Source organism: Eubalaena glacialis, chromosome 3, assembly GCF_028564815.1.
Source record: "Eubalaena glacialis isolate mEubGla1 chromosome 3, mEubGla1.1.hap2.+ XY, whole genome shotgun sequence".
Classification (NCBI taxonomy): domain Eukaryota; kingdom Metazoa; phylum Chordata; class Mammalia; order Artiodactyla; family Balaenidae; genus Eubalaena; species Eubalaena glacialis.
The window spans coordinates 76,073,716-76,092,458 of NC_083718.1; the positions used below are offsets into that span (position 1 = coordinate 76,073,716).

The 18,743-nt window shown below is 41.9% G+C and overlaps 1 protein-coding gene and 1 non-coding gene across 2 annotated transcripts; one reads left to right on the plus strand and one right to left on the minus strand.

The window, feature by feature from the left end:
* The first annotated feature begins 1,130 nt into the window (after window positions 1-1,130).
* Window positions 1,131-9,270, plus strand: LOC133088034 (low affinity immunoglobulin gamma Fc region receptor III-A-like). Its single transcript, XM_061185809.1, has 5 exons — window positions 1,131-1,204; window positions 1,888-1,908; window positions 2,263-2,517; window positions 5,194-5,448; window positions 7,156-9,270. Exons 1-5 carry the CDS (start codon window positions 1,156-1,158, stop codon window positions 7,344-7,346), a joined length of 771 nt encoding a protein of 256 aa, XP_061041792.1. The 5' UTR covers window positions 1,131-1,155; the 3' UTR covers window positions 7,347-9,270.
* A 1,357-nt stretch (window positions 9,271-10,627) lies between these two features.
* Window positions 10,628-10,701, minus strand: TRNAN-GUU (transfer RNA asparagine (anticodon GUU)). Its single transcript has one exon. It is a non-coding gene; the product is annotated as a tRNA-Asn (tRNA).
* Between the last annotated feature and the right edge of the window lie 8,042 nt (window positions 10,702-18,743).

The following is an 18,743-nucleotide window of genomic DNA, read 5'->3' on the forward strand; positions in this document are numbered from 1 at the left end:
CAAAACCTGTGAAGCAGTTTTGATATGACTCTGGAGTAGAAAGGGGCATGAGTCCAAAGCAGTGGTCAGCAGGCACTTGTGCCAGCCCCTGCCTCCACTCTACCCCTGCCAAACATCGCTGGCTCACTTCTGTCTGCTGCTCACCTCCTGGGCTTTTCCAAGGCTTTTCCAAGTGAGAGCTGCCCCAGATGTCCAGGAATCTGCTGGGGGCATGATATGGCCAAGCAGAGCCATTTGATTTTCTGTCTGAGACCTGGACTGAAGTGAGAGCAAACAAAGTAGGGGTGAGGGTGGGGGAGGGTATGGGTGTGTATGTGTTGGCAGGAGGGATGTTGAGAAAAAAGGAGAAGAGGTTAGCAACCTTACCACTTCCTAACCACTGCGCTCACACTTATTCTGGTAAGAAGCCCTGGAACACAGGCTGCTAGGCTCACAGACCAGCCGAGGCCCAGTGGGTCCCTGAGGGGCCCAAGCTAACCTGAACTACTGTGGCCCAGCACAGCCCTAATAACACTGGGGTGAAGGTAAAATGCTCTGGTCCTCGCTTCACCCTGCCCCCTTCCCCCCCAACCCCGTTTCCACCTTTTCTGTGTTCCTTCCAAACTTTCAGTGGTAACTCCTCCTCCCAGAGCCCATTTCTCTCCCACTGCCTGTGTTTCTTTTAATAGAGGATGCAAATCTCATGATGGAATTCACACTAAGGAGTTAGTAAGAGATCCCAGAGGCATATGCATTTCCAATTTTGAAAGAAAATGTTGGTGGAGATAATATTGGGGTGAGGGACACTTCTAATGATCTGATGATTTAAATGACTACTTTCTGTAGGCAGGCCCTGGCTGGGTGGAGATGGGTCTGGGCCAAGCAGGAGAGTGAGAAGTTTTGAGGTAGAACAAGAGAACCCCTCAGGGAATGTCCTCCTTATTGAGTCTCATTCCCAGGGTCCTGTTGTCCTGTTCGTGTCAGCGGGTGGATCCAAACCAGAGAGGTGGGGTTTCATTTGTCAGAGTTCAGATTCAGGAATCAAATGACGTTTCCAAAAAAGGAAACTGATGAGTAATAGGCTGGAGGGGTGGGGAGAAAGGCTGTTTACTTCCTCTCTTCAAGTCAACCAGGTCCCCTTAGGGCTCTGATATCTGTGGTGACTTGTCTACTCTAATGCACAGCATGTGGCAGCTGCTACCACCAACGGCTCTGCTGCTTCTAGGTAAGTCAGAATCACCCTGCCTGGGAGTTGAGCTCAAGATGCCCTGGGTTCAGCAGACATCCCTTTTCAGGCAAGGGATGAGACCCCTACCAAGGGATAGGACCCCTTACCGTGTCTATGGATGTAGATTTAGCTTCTAGGACAAAGCTTCAAGCGTCAGAGATGTGGAGAATTGCTGGCCCTGATTTGTGCATGATCAGGAGATGAAGGGGGACGTGAGGTCTCCATTACTTCACCCCTCTGGGTCTCAGTTTGTCTACCTATAAACTGAAGAGTATGGACGAGATGGTCCTGAAGGTCTGTCTCTTCCATTCTCACATTCCAGTGTTCCTCTCTAAGTCTTTTAATTTCCTCCCTTTCCAGGGGATTTGGGGTGAGCTTGTTTTTATGGCTTGATTCAGGGACATTCGATCTGTACCCTTAATCTGGGAGTTCGAACGGGGACCACAGAGTAAGGGAATGGTGTTGAAAACAGGGGTTTGGGTGGACAAGGGAGTAGGAGGCACAGACGTTGGAGACCAGAGGACAGGCAATGGGAGAGCTATCCACTATATTTACCTTGATTCTTGGGGACACAGGTCTCCCAGGGCAGAGGTGGGCGGGGGAGTTTAAACTCACCCCACACTCCAGTCACCCTGATCTCTGCTGCTACTCAATATTCGTTTCACTCTTTTTTCTTACAGTTTCAGCTGGCACGCAAACTGGTGAGTTTGCTTCGTGGTCTTGGATGGATCAAGTGAGGAATGTAAATGTGCAATAACCACAGGGTATTAGGAAATGTTCTTTGCATAGGAAATTACTGATGTGGTGTTGGCAGGGGTAATTCCCCCAACACAGTAGGGCTTGGCCCTATGCTTCTCTGGCCCATTTTGCTCAAGATAAAGAGAGACCAAGAAGGAGGCCAAGCCTCTCCAAGCCAATATGCTTAGAATGAGTGCTATGCTAAGGCTGAGTTGCCAACTCTCGGTTTGCAATGGGCTTTGAGCCTCCCTGGGAATGCCAGTGTAGGGCTGGCTCGTTTCCCTGCCCTTATCTACATTCTCTTGACTCCTCGGCAGATCTCCCAAAGGCTGTGGTGCTCCTAGACCCTCAATGGGACCGGGTGCTCAAGGATGACCATGTGACTCTAAAGTGCCAGGGGGACTACCCTCTTGGAGACAGTTCCACACAGTGGTGGCACAATGGGACGCTCATCTCAAACCAGACCTCCAGCTACTTCATCACACAGGCCAAAGTTGAGGATAGTGGAGAGTACAAGTGTCAGACAGGCCTCTCCACACTCAGCGACCCGGTGAAGCTAAAAGTCTACATTGGTGAGTAGGTGAAGGGGAAAAGGGAAATCACCAATAAATGGTAAAACAAGAGGCCCTAAAAGACTTGGGAAGCACCAGAAGATGATGTTCCTGGGGCTTAAAACTAAGATGAGATGATCTGTAGTCCTACTGAATTATATCAGAATTGTAGTCCTAGCTATAAGTAGGCCTTAGGTAAAAAGTCAGAGCCTGGCATATACTACAGGGCTGCTGCACTGCACAATTCCAGGAATCAACATTCACATAGAATACATACAGCATGAATGGTGTCATCTGAAGGTGAGGGCATGACACTGATGCTCAATAATAATTATTGAATAAATTAATGAATCCATTTTAGGACCTCAATCTCCTCACTCTCAGACACACAATGCCCTAAGCTACCCCGCAAGCCATCCCTAATTTACCATAATATCTATCTCTCTCTTCCCATCAATGCCACACTCAAAATATACACTTCAGCATAAATTTGGCCATGCGATATCTCTCCTAATAGAGACATATATACACATTCAGCCTGCATATTCATCATGGAATCAAAATCTTTGTGTATTAACAGAATCCACTCATTAGATGCAAGTAGAAAAAGTATTTTGGAGGCAGAGATCTCTCCTGGTGTCCCTGAAATCACACCACATAGCCCGGTACCTGCAGCGTCACCTTGTAAGCCTGACTCTATTTTCATGGCTGCCCCATCTGTATAATGTATGTGAGTGGAACAAGTCTGGAGGGGAAGGAGGGCCTAGTGAAGGTGGACCTGCAACAGAATTCCATGGAATCTGAAGCTGATTTTCTTGGCTTCTTTGCCTGACTGTGTCACTTAGCTGACATGGTTCTCAGTCTACAGAGCTACAAAGAGGAATGTCTATTATCTAGCTAGGTGAGAGATAGATGGCCACCTATGACCAAATAAAATGGGGAATCACCAACAGGAAGCAATAGACAAATCATATCTGGGAGTTATTAGTTTGTCTTAAACTTGGCTCTAGAAACTGACTTTAGAAGTCTAATCAGTGAGAACTGTTTTAAACTGTGACCAAGAGCATTAACTTCACCAGGCAAACTCCTGATCATTCTTTAGGACCCATTTCACTTATCTCCTTCTCTGAGAAGCTTTCCTTACTTTCTTCGGGCAGAATTTCTTTGCTCCATTCTCTTTGGTCCTTCAGTCCTTTGTTCTTAGCCTGTTGTAGCACTTATCACACTGTATTGTAATTATTTCTATGTCTAGATCACAGATTCTTTGATGTGTCTTAGTCATCTGGGTATCCCCAGTCTGCACAACATAGTAAGTGCTCAATAAAATATTAGTTTAACGAATGTACATATGGACATTCACTGAGTCCATGACAGCCAGAATGGAACAAGAATGTTCCCCCCAAAGAAACCAGACCATATATATACATATATGATTACATAGGTAACCCCTGTTAATATTTAAGTCCATGTTTTTTCTTTTTTTCTGAGCATACATACTTTTTGTATTCTGTCTTTTTAACTTAACATTGTCTGATGAATGTTTTCTCATGTCATTTTAAAATTTCTCTGCAATATCATTTTTAATTATTCAGGCCAACTTCCTGACCACAATTTCAAGTTCTCTGTGTGTGTGTTGAGCCTGGTTACTTGGCAAGGCAGTTGTGAAAAAAGTGTCTTGGTGACATAACCTTCTCTCTCTCAGAGGCTGTGCTCAGTAATGAAGATGGCCTTGCTGAGACGCTGTGGCCCTTCAGAAACCACCAATTACCATCAGCACTACCACGCATGCTTTTTTTTCCCCTCCCTGACTTTTTTTTTTTTTTTAAGATTTAATTTAATTTTTTTCTTTTTTGGCTGCACGCAGGCTTTCTCTAGTTGTGGCAAGCAGAGGCTACTCTTTGTTGCAGTGCACGGACTTCTCATTGCAGTGGCTTCTCTTGTTGCGGAGCACGGACTTTAGGCACGCGGGCTTCAGTAGTTGTGGCACCCGGGTTTCAGTAGTTGTGGCTTGCGGGCTCTAGAGCGCAGGCTCAGTAGTTGTGGCACACGGGGTTAGTTGCTCCGCGGCATGTGGGGTCTTTCCGGACCAGGGATCAAACCCGTGTCCCCTGCATTGGCAGGCGGATTCTTACCCACTGCGCCACCCAGGAAGTCCCCCCCTCCCTGACTTTTATATTGAGTTCTCCTTCATGATTTCTGCAGCCACTCCTGTGGCCACTCAGTAACCTTCTTCCTGACTGGCTGCAACAGTCTTCCAATAGTCCTACAACTGTCCATTCCTTCTGAAGTCTACCTTTCCTTTAATTGGGCAAATCATCATTTTCTAATACAATTTTTACTCTTTGATCTAGAACTTACAATGGCTCCTTATTACCTGCCATAGCAAATCCAAGTGTAGCCATTAAGGATACTGCAAATTGCTTCTCACCTGCCTCATCACTTAGACCCTATGCTCTAACCTTATGTTTTGACCATGTGTGTGTCTCTCCCTCTCCACCATTAGACAAAAGTTCTTGGCGTGACTTGAGTTCTCTTGCAGGGCCCAGTTGGCTTTTTCCCAAAGAAAGCTACGTAAGGATGGCTCCCAGTCTGGCTTTCCATCATCCCCCAGGATCTGGGTGGTGAGCATCCCCTTCACAAGAGCTTTGCACTGAATGCTGAGGCCTCCTGGGCCTGTGTTCTCTTTGTGTCTTTCAGGCTGGCTGTTGCTCCAGGCCCCTCGGTGGGTGGTCCAGGAGGGAGAGCCTATTCAGCTGAAGTGTCACAGTTGGAAGAACACTACTGTAGAAAAGGTCCAATTTTTCCAGAATGGCAAAGGCAAGAAGTTTTCTTATCAGAATTCTGACTTCTACATTCCAGAAGCAAAACTTGAACACAGTGGCTCCTACTTCTGCAGGGGGATTATCGGGAGAAAAAACGAGTCTTCAGAGGCTATGAACATCACTGTTCAAGGTAAGAGATGTGCAGAGCACATCTAAAGGGCCCAGAGCACCATGTGTGGGGACTCTGCATTCACACTGGGAAGATGAGTTGGGAGGAGATTGCTGACCATTCCACAGACTTCTTTACAAGGGTCATTCACTCTGCAATGTGACAGCAGGTGCAGAAGTCACATTTCCTCCCCCATAAATATGCCTGTCCTTACTTACCTCGTTCAAACTATATCCATAATGTTATCTGTCTCTATCATGCTGGCCCATCTTTACCTGTTCTCCTTTCCCCTCCAAGCCTCAAGTCATAGCCAAAAGCGAAGCTGGCAGTAGCGCCTCACTTTCTCACAGAAAGACCCATAACCTGTGTTCTGGCTCTGCTGCTAATTAACCATGTAACTGTGGCCAGTTAGACTCTCTGAACCTCAGTTTCCACTTCTGTAACAAAGACATGCTGACATTTATTGGGCATCTTTCAACCTGCTGGACACTGTGCTGAGTGCTTCTTTACATGCAACTAGTCTGATGATCATAGTAACCCCTCACAACAACATTAAGAGATCGGTAATATTGACTCTACAGATGAAGTAACTGAGGTGGAAAAAAGGGAGGGGGGTAATTAATGTGTCTCCAAGGGCACACCAAAGATTCAAAGCCTGTATACTGAACCACTAGATAAAATGAAAGGATTGGACAGGCGCCAATGTTCTATGACAGAATTTTGAATTCCACTAAGTCACTTAGAAAACATCTCCAGTTTCTGTAGTACCATCCTCCAGGGTCAGAGATACCCTGCCATGGTGCTCCTGGACTTCCTAATTTCACAAAACTTCCACCTGTAATCAGACTAAGAAGTTTGTTGTAAGCAATTTACATGTAGTAAGACAGCAAGATAGCCACACATCTTCTGAGATTTTAACAAAACAATGCCATAATTTGTATAAAAAATAACTTCATCACAATTTAAATTGAAAATAAATACTCTCAAATAGAGAATGAGAAAGCAAATAATAAAGAAAATGGGGGCAAAATGCAAACAATTAGTAAATCTAGGTAAAGAATATATGAGAGTTATTTATACTTTACTGGTAACCTTTTTTTAGGTTTGAAATTAAATCAAAATTAAGAGTTAAAAAAATTGAGACTAAAAATCCACTCTAATGTTACCAGTTTATAGACTACAGTGAGGAATGACTTTAAAATAACAATATTAAGGGCTAAGAGGTTGAGAACAAGCAAATTCTACCTCTTTCCATTTTGGGTTATTAGTTACTGAGCCGTGATAAAGAAATATTATCAATTTTCTGACGGTAAGTAGCAGATTTCAATGGTTCACTTTTTTTTTTTTTAGATTTCCTTTAGTGGGGTAAAAACAATGAGTACTATTTTGAGACACAAGAGAAAGTTACTGAATCAAGAAATACTGTTCTCACACCAACTTAAACTTTGACTTCTTTCATAATTTCACACAAATCCCAGCTACAACCTACCTTGCTCAACACTATGTCACATACCTCCATCAAACATGAAAACACTTTTGCTCAGGTAGCATTAAGACCCAGACTCAGTGGGAGGAAGCTATGGCTTTCCGCCAGACTCCCCCATATTCCTTAGACTCTGTCTCTTAGCAGGTGTCAGAAAGACTTTCCACCGATGACCTCACTGTTTATTCCAAATTTCTGCCTTAACAAATGTCATTTTATTCTCATCCCTCTGCTTCTCCTATTAGGTCAAGAAAGTCCACCATCCAGCTCGTCATTCTTTCCACCTTGGCACCAAATCACTTTCTTCCTGGTGATGGGACTCCTGTTTGCAGTGGACACGGGGCTGCATTTTTCTGTGAAGAGAGACCTTCGAAACTCAAAGGAGGACTGGAGGAATAGCAAAGTCACATGGACTCAGGGCCATCAGGGCAAATGAGGGTACTAAAAGCAGCATCCCCATCCCATGGGGGTGATAAAAGAAGCATCTCTGAACCTCTTTCTAAATTCACAGCCCCACCATGCCCAACAGGCATCTCTGGGAGCAGCAGGAAAATTACACCTCAGACTCTAGACTGAGGGTCCTTCACCCAACTCTGTTTTCTCTTGGTCTCCTATGGAAAGGAAGGGACTGTGACCTTCAGGTGCCAACACTGAAGTCCCAGTAAGCAGCTGCATTACCAGGAATAGAAGCCTCAGAGCGACATGGATGCTTTCTCTATTCTAACCATTCCGTCCCAGCAAAGCAACAATACAGACTCTTGATGATTACCCTTGATGTATGAATATTGTCCTTAAATAAATGGATATGTAAATAAGAGAATTCATGGTTGAGAACCAGCTGGATAGTGGTCTGCATCTGTTGCTGCAGGGCTGGCTGCCTTCAAGGCACCCTAAAACTCCTTCTAGACAGACTGCGGGTACGTCTGGGGGGTCTAGCGGAGACAGCAGAACCAATGAAGGGGGTGGCTAAGAAACAGCAGGGTAGTCCAGGAAAGACCAGAGAAGACCACCACCTGGGTTGTCTTCCTAGAATATGAGCCATGGTAGAGGTAAAAGAAAATCACAGAGGTGATGTAGAATAGAGTTTTTCAGGGGAGCCCATGTCAGAACTGGGATGGTCTGCAAGTATACGATGATCAACCCTCTTAATGTCATGAGTAGGAAATGGTCCAGGAAGGGGTGTAGGGGTTGAAGGATTTAGAAAAGAAAGCACAGAATAAAGCCATTGGAAGGAGAGCAACATTGCTGTCCCAGATTAAGCTCAGTGAACAGAGATACCTCCGCATCCAAACAGAGGAAGCATGAGAAGAAGTCAACCACAACTGCACAGGAAGGAATGGGTAGGAGGTGAGAATGCTTTTACTGGGCACAATAGGGAGAATTAGAGAGCAGTGGCAGGGACTATAAAACCAGCTTTTCCGTTTTAGTATCTAATTCAGATATAGCTTTGATCACATCATCCTTTAAACAAATGTTGGATAACCAATATTAAATGTACTAAACTCTACTGAGTTAAATTATGAAATTTTGAAATCCCTCAGCATGTCAGTAACAATGGAGTAGAGGTGGAGAAGGCAATCACTGCTTATAGAAGAAAGCTTTAGCTATCTCTCTTTGTGTTTCAGAAGTTTTGAATAGAACCATTTCTTGATTTCAGCAAGGCATTTTACAAGATCCTGCTTCTACTGTCAGACAGAAGATGGAAAAACCATGGTAATAAAACAAGAATGAAAAAATCCTTTTTTCCTCCCATTGTCCAAAATTCTATCAGTGAAACGGAGCAGGACCCTATGGTCCTTGTCCCCCATGTCCTCTGCCTGCCTTTTGTCTGTGGAAAAACTTTAGCCAAAGAATAAGTTTAATCAGAGAAGTGAGAAAATGCAGAAACAAAGGAAAACAGTCAAAGGAGACCAAATTATAATAGTTTAGTCATTAAGCATAGTCAAGGACCTTTAGTTCCTTCTCAAAGGCTATAGATAATATTCTGAGCCATTTCCTGTGAGCTGTCTTATAGATACTGAAACCCCGACTGGGTGGAAAGAGTTAACTACATGATGTCCAGATTGTAGCCATGACAAAAGCTGCCACAATTCCAAGAATTGGCCTCAAGGAAATGGGAACAAACCGACCCTCAAACTGAAGACGAACTGTACTTAAAACAATCAAGATGACGCTGCTTAGACCACCCATGACCAATTTCAAGATGACTGTCGGAGCTGACTGTGCTGTTTCTGCATGTAGCCCCCCTCCCTCAGCCTATAAAATCTCTTGCCCACTGATTGTCAGTGAGGGGAGTCGGCCTTTGGACAGGGTCCACCCCTCCCCCCAGGTTGCCGGCATCCAAAATAAAGCAAACTTTCCTTTCCACCAACCTTGCCTCTTTACTAGCTTTTGAGTGGCGAGCAGCCTGACCCCACTTTCGGTTACATAGGGATCAGTTTGGGTTGATGAGGAACCCCTCTCGTCTCAGCAAACATCTCACCACAATTCATACGAATGTCAGCTTGCTAATTCACCAAATCTTGTTGGGACAACGGGGCAAAGGGAAAATTTCATAGGTGGTATTGGATAGGAGGATGAATGAGAATTAGAGGTAGTTTTAGAGCATGGGGCAGGAAAGAGCTAGGAAGGAGGTGGGGCCTGGGCAGAGGTATCTGGCCAGCCTAATTGTGTCAATTATGAGCTTTATGCCAAGACAATTCAAGCTTGGTATAGGAATATTAGATGAGATTCAGACATCAGACAAGGGCATCTGGAAATGCTGAACATTCAGTTCACATTTATTTAGTATTTACAATGTGCCAAGCTTGAGTTTAGGTGCTGAAGATACCAAGATGAACGACCCAGGGTCATTCCCTGGAGGAACTTTCATTCTTAGTGAGAAAAAAAAAACAAAAATGTAAATAAAGAGAGAATGAAGAAAGGGCTGCAGAAAAGAGGCTTAATTTTTGGTGTTGTGTTGATGGATGACTAGGAGTTTGCCAGGCAAAAAGGAGAAACGCTGAAGGCCCATGGGCAAAGATTCAAAAGCCAGAGAAGGGGGTCAAGAAAGCAGTTTGGTTCTGTTCAAGTCTGAAGAGTCAGTGAAGCAGAGGAGAGGGTTCAGGGGCCAGATTATGAAAGGCACTGCCTTCCAAGCTAAGGTTGTAGTCTACCCTGCAGGCCATTGAGGGATTTTAAACAGGTCTTTTCTAAAGAAATCTTCTCTGGCAGCTACCTGGAGGCTGGAAAGGAGAGGACAGCTGAAGACAGGAAACTGCCTAGGCGGCTAGATAGTTATGTCAGTAACCAAAGGGATAAGTAATGAGGAAGTAAATGTCAGCAGGCTGAAGAGGAAGATGGTTATTCAAATATTTAGAAGGTAGGTTCTCCAAAAATTGGTAACCAGCAGGACGTAGCATGACTAAGGGCCCAGGGTCTGGAAACGCCGTTTCACGAGTTAGGAAATACAAGTACAAAGGCAACGCAGGCAGAGGTTGGATAAAAGATTTCAGTTTGAGATTATGAATACTCACTTCCTCCGGCTGGTAAGTATTTTTAAAGCGTCAGTTTCATGATGCAATTTTAGTAGACCCTTACTGAGCAAGTAAAAATTGTATTACTAGTTGCAACCTTAATCACGTAGACTCGAAACTGCTAGCAAAACACGTGGTAGGCTGGACGCAGCCCGAATGTAGTGACACTGACACGTCCCGGGGTTCAAAAGGGCGGAGTTTCCGTCCCTGGGTGGGCTTGAACCACCAACCTTTCGGTTAACAGCCGAACGCGCTAACCGATTGCGCCACAGAGACAGACAGTGAACACTTTTATTACCACGTCAGTTCACTGACGAATAACCCTGTAGTGTTCTCCGCGTCTTCAAAAAACTCTGGTTGAGGCTGGCATAGGAACCAGTGGAGCCATCACGTTCCAGCGCACCAGGACAGTTAGTAGCCCCGAGAGAAGCAGGTCTTTCCTCCTAGCACCTGCGCTAGCACCTGCTTAGATCTGGGACAGAACTCACTTTCTACCCGGAAGATGCTAAGAAAACGAGAGCAGCCGAGAACGAATGAACGAAGGGTCTTTGGGGAACCCAAAATGAATGTTCTCTGTGGGTTCACGAGTTCACTTGGTTTTGCTCTGAGAAGTATATCAATATACTTTTTTGCTGATCTTGTCAATTTATGCATTCATGTGTACGTGCGCGAGTGTTAACTTATAATAAGCTTATTATTGTGAAATTTTAAAATACTGCGTCACATGTCCAATCATGTCCGGCAAAATGTTATATCTAAGTAAGGGAGCGTAACATAACAAAATTAATCTTCAACCCCAGCTGTTTTGAAAGGTTTCTACTAGCATATTAGGCACCCAGACAGGACACAGGATTTATAAATGCCTGTAATTTAAGGACTTTCACTCTGACATAATCCACATCCAACTACCCGAGGCCCTTGATCCAACATAATCAACCTAGGGATCCTGGTCAGTGCTGGGCCTAATAAGTTTCTCCTCTTCTCTCCAGCTTGGAGAGAAGCTCCTCTCTTTGTTCTTGGGCCATTTAACAGCCACGGGCTTCGTGAATCACATCACCTCCACCCCAGGCATACCCAACCCGGCTACCACACCGGTTCCTCGCCGCACCCAAGCACACATAAGCAGCCATTTTCTCTGTTGCCCAAGCCCCAAGGCGCCTCTGAACCCTCCACATAGAACCTTCTTCTTCCTTCTGCACCGCCATTCTCTTAATTATTGGGTTCCAGTTTAGGTGCAGGTCAAAGTTTTCAATGATTTCCAGTGAAATGAGAATACACACAAATATAGAGATGTATGTGCATAAATTATATATATGTATGTGTGTGTATCTCAGATAAGTTTGCTAAATGACCTCTAAGCTGGCATTGCTTTTTCACACTTTAAATTTTTGTTTTTAAATGTCCTTTCCTTTATAAAATTGTGATGAGGATAGATGATAGTTGATGTGGCTGCGATTGTTTTATCAATTTCCTAACTTGGCAAAATAAAAAGTTGACAACCCTATATTGGTCACCAGCATTTGGGGGAAATTTTTACTCCTCTGTGAAGTCCAAGTTTGGGACTCACTACTCTCATCTTCATCTCCTTTATTGGATTGGCTGCAAAAACTAAAAATAACTTTCAAGTTTAGTCTAACTATACATATATTTCCTATGCTTCACTTTGCATGTACACATTAGAGCAATCCAAAAGAAGGGGAAAAAAAGAGTCAAAGAAAAACTGAGGCAATAAGAAAGTACAAAATGGGGTGGTAAATAAATCCAAAATATATCAGTAATCACAATAAATATAACTGGAGAAAACTTGCCAGTTAAAGACAAAAGTGGATTTTTAAAATACATTTCATTTTGTTTAGAAGAATGACATTAAAACATAAACAGAAAGACTGAATGTAAAAGAACTGCTAAAGATATGTCAGGAATATTCTAACGAAAAGAAAGTTGGTAGTTGGTATATAGCTATATATCAATAATATCAGATAAAATAAAGTTTAAGAAATAATGCCTCACTAGGGATGAATATGGTCACCATATGCTAATAAAAGATAAAACTCACGATGAATATATAATAATTCTAAACACATATGTATCTATTAAAATAGCATTAAAATATAAAAGCAAGAATTATTATACCAAGAGGAAAATTGACAAATCCATCACCACAGTGGGAGAATTCAACGTACTTCTCTCAGCATTTGATAGGTCAAGCAGAAGGAAAAAAAAAGCATATAAACACATTTAACAAGCTTGATTTAATAGATATATACAGAGAGAGAGAACTCTGCCACCAATAATTATTGGTTATACTTTCTTCTCAAATGCACCTGGAATATTTATGGAAATTGACTTCGTATGAGTCCATAAAACAAGTCTTAACGTACTCATGGAATTGGCACTACTACATATGTATCTTTGAACAGAATGAAGTTTAACTGAGAAAGCAATTACTGTACAAAAAATAACTTTTGAAAGCCTCACGTATTTGGAAATTTTAAAAACACCTGTTTTTAAACAACTCATGGATCAAAGAGAAATTGAATGAAAATTGAAAAATACTTAGTAGTAATAAAAATATTACATACCAGAATTATCAAATGCTCAAGGTTTTACATGTGCAGTTGGGAAAAGGAATACTGTACTAACCATCAATGTTTAGCATATGTGTTAAACAATATTTTCTGTTAAATCTGTTAGAGAAAAAACAACAGAAAACTTCTGAAATGCAATTGATCCTGTTACAATGAGGGAAATATAGCTAGTAACTATTCTGAGTGGTCAGTGCCATACCAATTAACTCCTCAGAAAGAATCATCCTCTGGGTTCTGCTCTGGCTCTCCCTAGACACCCTAGAAACCCACCCCATACCACTGCTGGCCAACTCTAAGAAACTGTAGGCAGTCACTTCCAAGGAGGCCACTCAATGCCTCCCAACCTGCAGGTCTAATTTAAGCCAGCCTACTGCAGGTCCTGGATATAGGTCCCTGTCCCTGTACGTCTCCCAGGACAGGGCTACCTGAACCATGGTCCAGTTAATAAGTGCCCAGTGTTTGGTCCCCCAAGACAGTGGCTACCCACCACTACTCAGTACACCTCTGTAGTCACCCTTGTTTGTGGCCACTTGTGGGAACTGCAGCCTCCACGCAATCTTGGCACCAAGAGAGTCAGGGAATAACAGAGAGAGCAGGCAGGCAGTAATAGGTCACAATGAAGGCATCAGCCAGGTGTTGTGGCCTCTGCTGGCACTCTGGCACTGGAGCATAAGAAAAATCGGGGGCTAAGGGATGACTGAGGTGCAGTTGTTCTCTTTTTCCATCCATGTTTTATTTCACCTTCCTTTCCTGTGACAAGGTTTTGTTTTTGTTTTTGTTTTTTAATCCCGAACATCCTCCCACCATGGGCATTAAAATTTGTTTTAGTAATAAAATGAATAATTAATGCTTGTGCATTGCCAGGCACCATTCTAAACATTTATTAACTCATTTGGGAATTGTAATTATCTTCATTATCCCCTTTTACAGATGAGGAAACTGAGACAGAGAGCCAAGATTCAAACAAACACAGGAAGTACAACAGAGCCCTTGTGTTTAACCACCACATTATGTTGCCTCATCCAGCCTGAATGGCTGAGGTCAACCTAATTATACATGTCATTCGAATATATGATTTTTGTATAATACAGATAATATATAAAACCTTAGACAATAGTTTAAAGCCTAGAAAAAAATGTTAATAAAATTGCTGTTAGTTCCACAGAAGATGACAAGGGATTCAGTATCAACACCCATCCTTTCCTAATTTTAGGAAAAAGTTTTCTGCTTATTGAGACAAGTTACCTAATGACTATCAATTTATTGGAAAGGAATTGGAGGAATTTGATGGATTTCCCCTATGTTAAACCAGGGTTCAGGTAGCGGCATCATTTAGCTAGTGACAGCTGTATAAAACAAAACCAACAATTATTAAAAATCAGCTAATTTGGGCTTCCCTGGTGGCGCAGTGGTTGAGAATCCGCCTGCCAATGCAGGGGACACGGGTTCGAGCCCTGGTCTGGGAAGATCCCACATGCCGCGGAGCGACTGGGCCCGTGAGCCACAACTACTGAGCCTGCGCGTCTGGAGCCTGTGCTCCGCAACAAGAGAGGCCATGATAGTGAGAGGCCCGCGCACCGCGATGAAGAGTGGCCCCCACTTGCCACAACTAGAGAAAGCCCTCGCACAGAAACGAAGACCCAACACAGCCATAAATAAATAAATTAATTAATTAATTTAAAAAAAAAATCAGCTAATTTGGAGATGAGTAGAAAGATTTGACATAGTATTTGCCCTTACATTACCCGGAAATCAGTTTTATAAGATACATAAACACACTTATCTATATATATAATTAAAGAATAATAGAGAATATTTGAAACATATATTCTTGTAACTGTTTTAAATCTTCAGAATACCATTCTTAGCTCGGTGTTTCAACATAAATGAATTCCATAAAAATAATATTTAGTGGAAAAAATGCTAGTTGCAAAAGAATACATACCACCTGATACCAGTTGTATAAACTTTAAAAGTGTGAAAATACAAATAATATTATTTGATAACACATACACATGTAGTGAAATTTATAAAAGCCAAAGGAATAATAAAGATAAAATCCAAAATAAGACTCCTTATTGCGAAGGAGAGAAATGCATCAAAGAGAGAAACATAGAAGGCTTCTTCTGTTCTGTTTCTTTCTTGAGCAGGGTGTTGAAATACAGGGATGCTCATTTTATTATTTTCTACATTTTATATTTATAATGTGCTGTTTTGTGTGAATTGTTTTGTTAAAATTCAATCTTTGTTAATGCAAACTAGCCTTTCTGCTTAAGAGCTGAGAGGAAAATAATAGCATTTAAGTGGACAATGAGGGAGAAGCAAAAAGACTCTATCCCCATATTTATGGAAAAACCCCAGATCTAGATAGATTACTTAGATTACTTCTCATTCAAAGATGAGCACATAGAGTTCTTAACTGCAAACAAGATAATCTACTCTAGCTTGTTTAAATACGAAGTATTTATTGAGGGGTACAGATAATTAATGAGGCATTGGGAAAACTGAAAAAACAGACTCCAGGCCCACTTCCAGGAATAACTCCCCCAAAACTACTCTGTATATTGGACTACCACACTATACAGTAAAAACTGCTGCAAAATAAATTTAAAAGCTTTCACAATGTCTAGTTCTAGAACAAAGCTGTATTAGCCACTATTTATATCAGCAAAATTATATTCCTGCCTCTCTCCCATGTAACTCGGCTCCAAATCAAAATCTCACTAAAGTGTATCTGGTTGGTGAAAGGAAATCATATCCGGAACCCCAGTTGCAGAGGAATCTAGAAAATATAGTTCGGCTTTCCAGCCCCTACAGCACAGGCCACTACAACAATGCCAGAATGCCATTGGAATAGGTGTTGAACAAACCAATCCACATATCCATTGCAATGAGTAAACTGAAAAAGCAAAAATAAAATAAAATCAACGCCAAATTAAAATAAAAGCAAACAAACTTCCCATCTCCACCCTCAGTATGGGACTTTTAGGGTATGAGGGGATCGAAAGCTCTAAAGAACTAGGTAGTAGTGGGCTACGGATGTGGTTATGGTGTGATAAGCTGTGGCAAGCGTCTGTGCATGTTTTTGTTCATAAATGACAACCTGTGGGGGGTGGGGAAAGGGCTCCAAGTTCTTGTGTTGGACTCCTCCTCCCAAATTCCTGTGGAAAAGATCCAACCAGTGTAATAGAAAAAAGTTTGAGCCATCCCAATCATCCTCAATATGTAAGAGAAAGCTTGCAAGCTCCTGGATTCATGATTAACATCTCATGATCCAAGGTGGGTCTGCTGTCAAACTGTTTTGGAAATCAGAGTGGGACATCACTCACATAGTTGAATATCAAAAAGCATGTGCAGGACACAAAGGACAGCAGAGTTAAAGAGTGTAAGCCTTTGACTCACAATCAGCTACAATATCCAAAAGGAAGCTCGATATCTTCTAGTTTCACCACTGTTTCATGGATCCAAGCTGGGGCTGGAGCCAAGGATGTCCCAGAGTTTTTGTTTTGCTTTGTTTGAGGAGGATGGATGGGTTAGTACTCATCAACGATGTCAAATCACTGATTTCAAATCAGTGATTGGGGGGTGGGCTATCGGATAAATTGAACAGAGAACCATCAGGTGGAGGGATGGGTAGAGGTATGGACTTACCTTATGTTATATCTCAAAATAATTTCAAAAAGAATTAAAGAGATAATGCCAAAAAGTAAAAATGAACAAAATTACTATGAGAAAATAAAGGTTAAAAACTGATCTGATAAAATAGATAGCTAGTGGGAAGCAGCCGCATAGCACAGGGAGATCAGCTCGGTGCTTTGTGACCACCTAGAGGGGTGGGATAGGGAGGGTGGGAGGGAGGGAGATGCAAGAGGGAAGAGATATGGGAACATATGTATATGTATAACTGATTCACTTTGTTATAAAGCAGAAGCTAACACACCATTGTAAAGCAATTATACTTCAATAAAGATGTTTAAAAAAAATAGAAAAAATAAAATAAAATAAAATAAAAGGACACACTCACACACACACACACACAAAAAAAAACTGATCTGATATCGGGGTGGGAAAGACTTTTCTATGTATATAAAAAGTTAAGAAAGAAACTACGAGGAAAAATATCTGACTACATGAAATTAGAGACTTCTGAACTTCAAACATTATGAATAAAATTTAAAAGCAATTCCAGTTTCCATAATGGAAGAATAGTTTTCATAGGACTAACCATTCCACAGATAACAGTGATAAATTCTGGACAAAATATTAAAAAAAAAATCTGTTTGAAGGCACTGAAGAGCAATTAAATTAGATAGAAAATAAAGAGGATTCAAGCCTTGGAAGAAGTAACGACAATGTGTAATATCTTCATTCTGAGGGCACTCACCATTCAAACCCTCAGGCATATAAACTCATGCTGAAAACCAGTCTTATACCTCATGCATCAAGGTAGAGTTTAGAGCTGCCAAATTGGCTGGAAATTAAAGGAGTAAATTTTAGAAAGGAGGGAGCATCATTAGGGAAAAGCAAATCCGCAAATGAATCACCTGTCATATCTTTGACTCTCCCTTGAACCTGATATGTACTGATTTGAAGGAGGCCAGGGTGAAAATAATAGCTGGAAGGCTAAAAGACTACTGAGCAGAGATTTCAAGAACTGCCCCACCAGAGGAGGAAAAAACACTGGAAACGACATAAATGTTCAAAAATAGGAGATTAAAAAAATTACGGTGCAGCCATATAGTATAACACAATGAAGTCATTAAACTAATGTTTTAGACTAATATTTAATAAATATAGAAATATTCACATGTTTAAGTAAACACTCAAGTAGCTTAAAAAAAACAGTATGTACCGTATGATTCCAACCTTGCATTTTAAAAATGCCAAAGAGATAAACATACAGCAAAATATTAATAAGGATTTCCTGGATGATGGAAATATGGGTGCCTTTTATTTCTTAGTGATTTGCTTATTCTCCATATTTTCTATAAGGACTATGTATTACCCTTATATTCAGGAAAAAATATTATCTTTTAAAAAAATGAGCATATACTATGTACCAGGTGCTAGCGCAAGGCACTACTTCGAAGGACTCTAGGGCTGCAAAGCGTCTCAAAAACTGTACTTTGGCTCCACCACTTTACAGATGAAGAAACCGCAGCCCAGAGAAGTTAAATGACGTGCAAAAAAAGCAAACCATTCGTCAGTGATAAACAAACAAACAAGCAAACAAAAAAAACAGGTCTTCTGATTGGCAGACCAGTGTCTCATTTCTCTGTATCTGGTTTAGACATAAAATCTTTGTTTATTCCTCATCACCCCTTGTAGGGGAGGTTGTTTCATAAAGTTGCATACTTTCGTGTAGTATGGCAGTAGAAAGAGCGTGGGCTTGAGAATTTAGGCTGGCCCCTACTGAATAGCAATATACACAAGAGGAAGAAAAAAGGAGCGCCTAGAGAATCGTCGATAAGAAGGGGAAGGAGAAGATAAGAAGGAAAGGTGGGAATCTGGAACACAGGGCTTAAGGCAGAGCCTGAATCCTGGGATGCTCTTCCAGAGGGCAGCAGGAAATAATGGGGATGGGAAAAGATACACTCAGTGGCAGGCCCATTCAACAGCAGATCAGGTGGAAACGTGATTGCAGGCTTAATGATCCAATGCATTTAACGCAGAACCAGGGTCAAAACAACCATACCTACTAGTACTCTTGCCCACCATCCAGGAAATTCG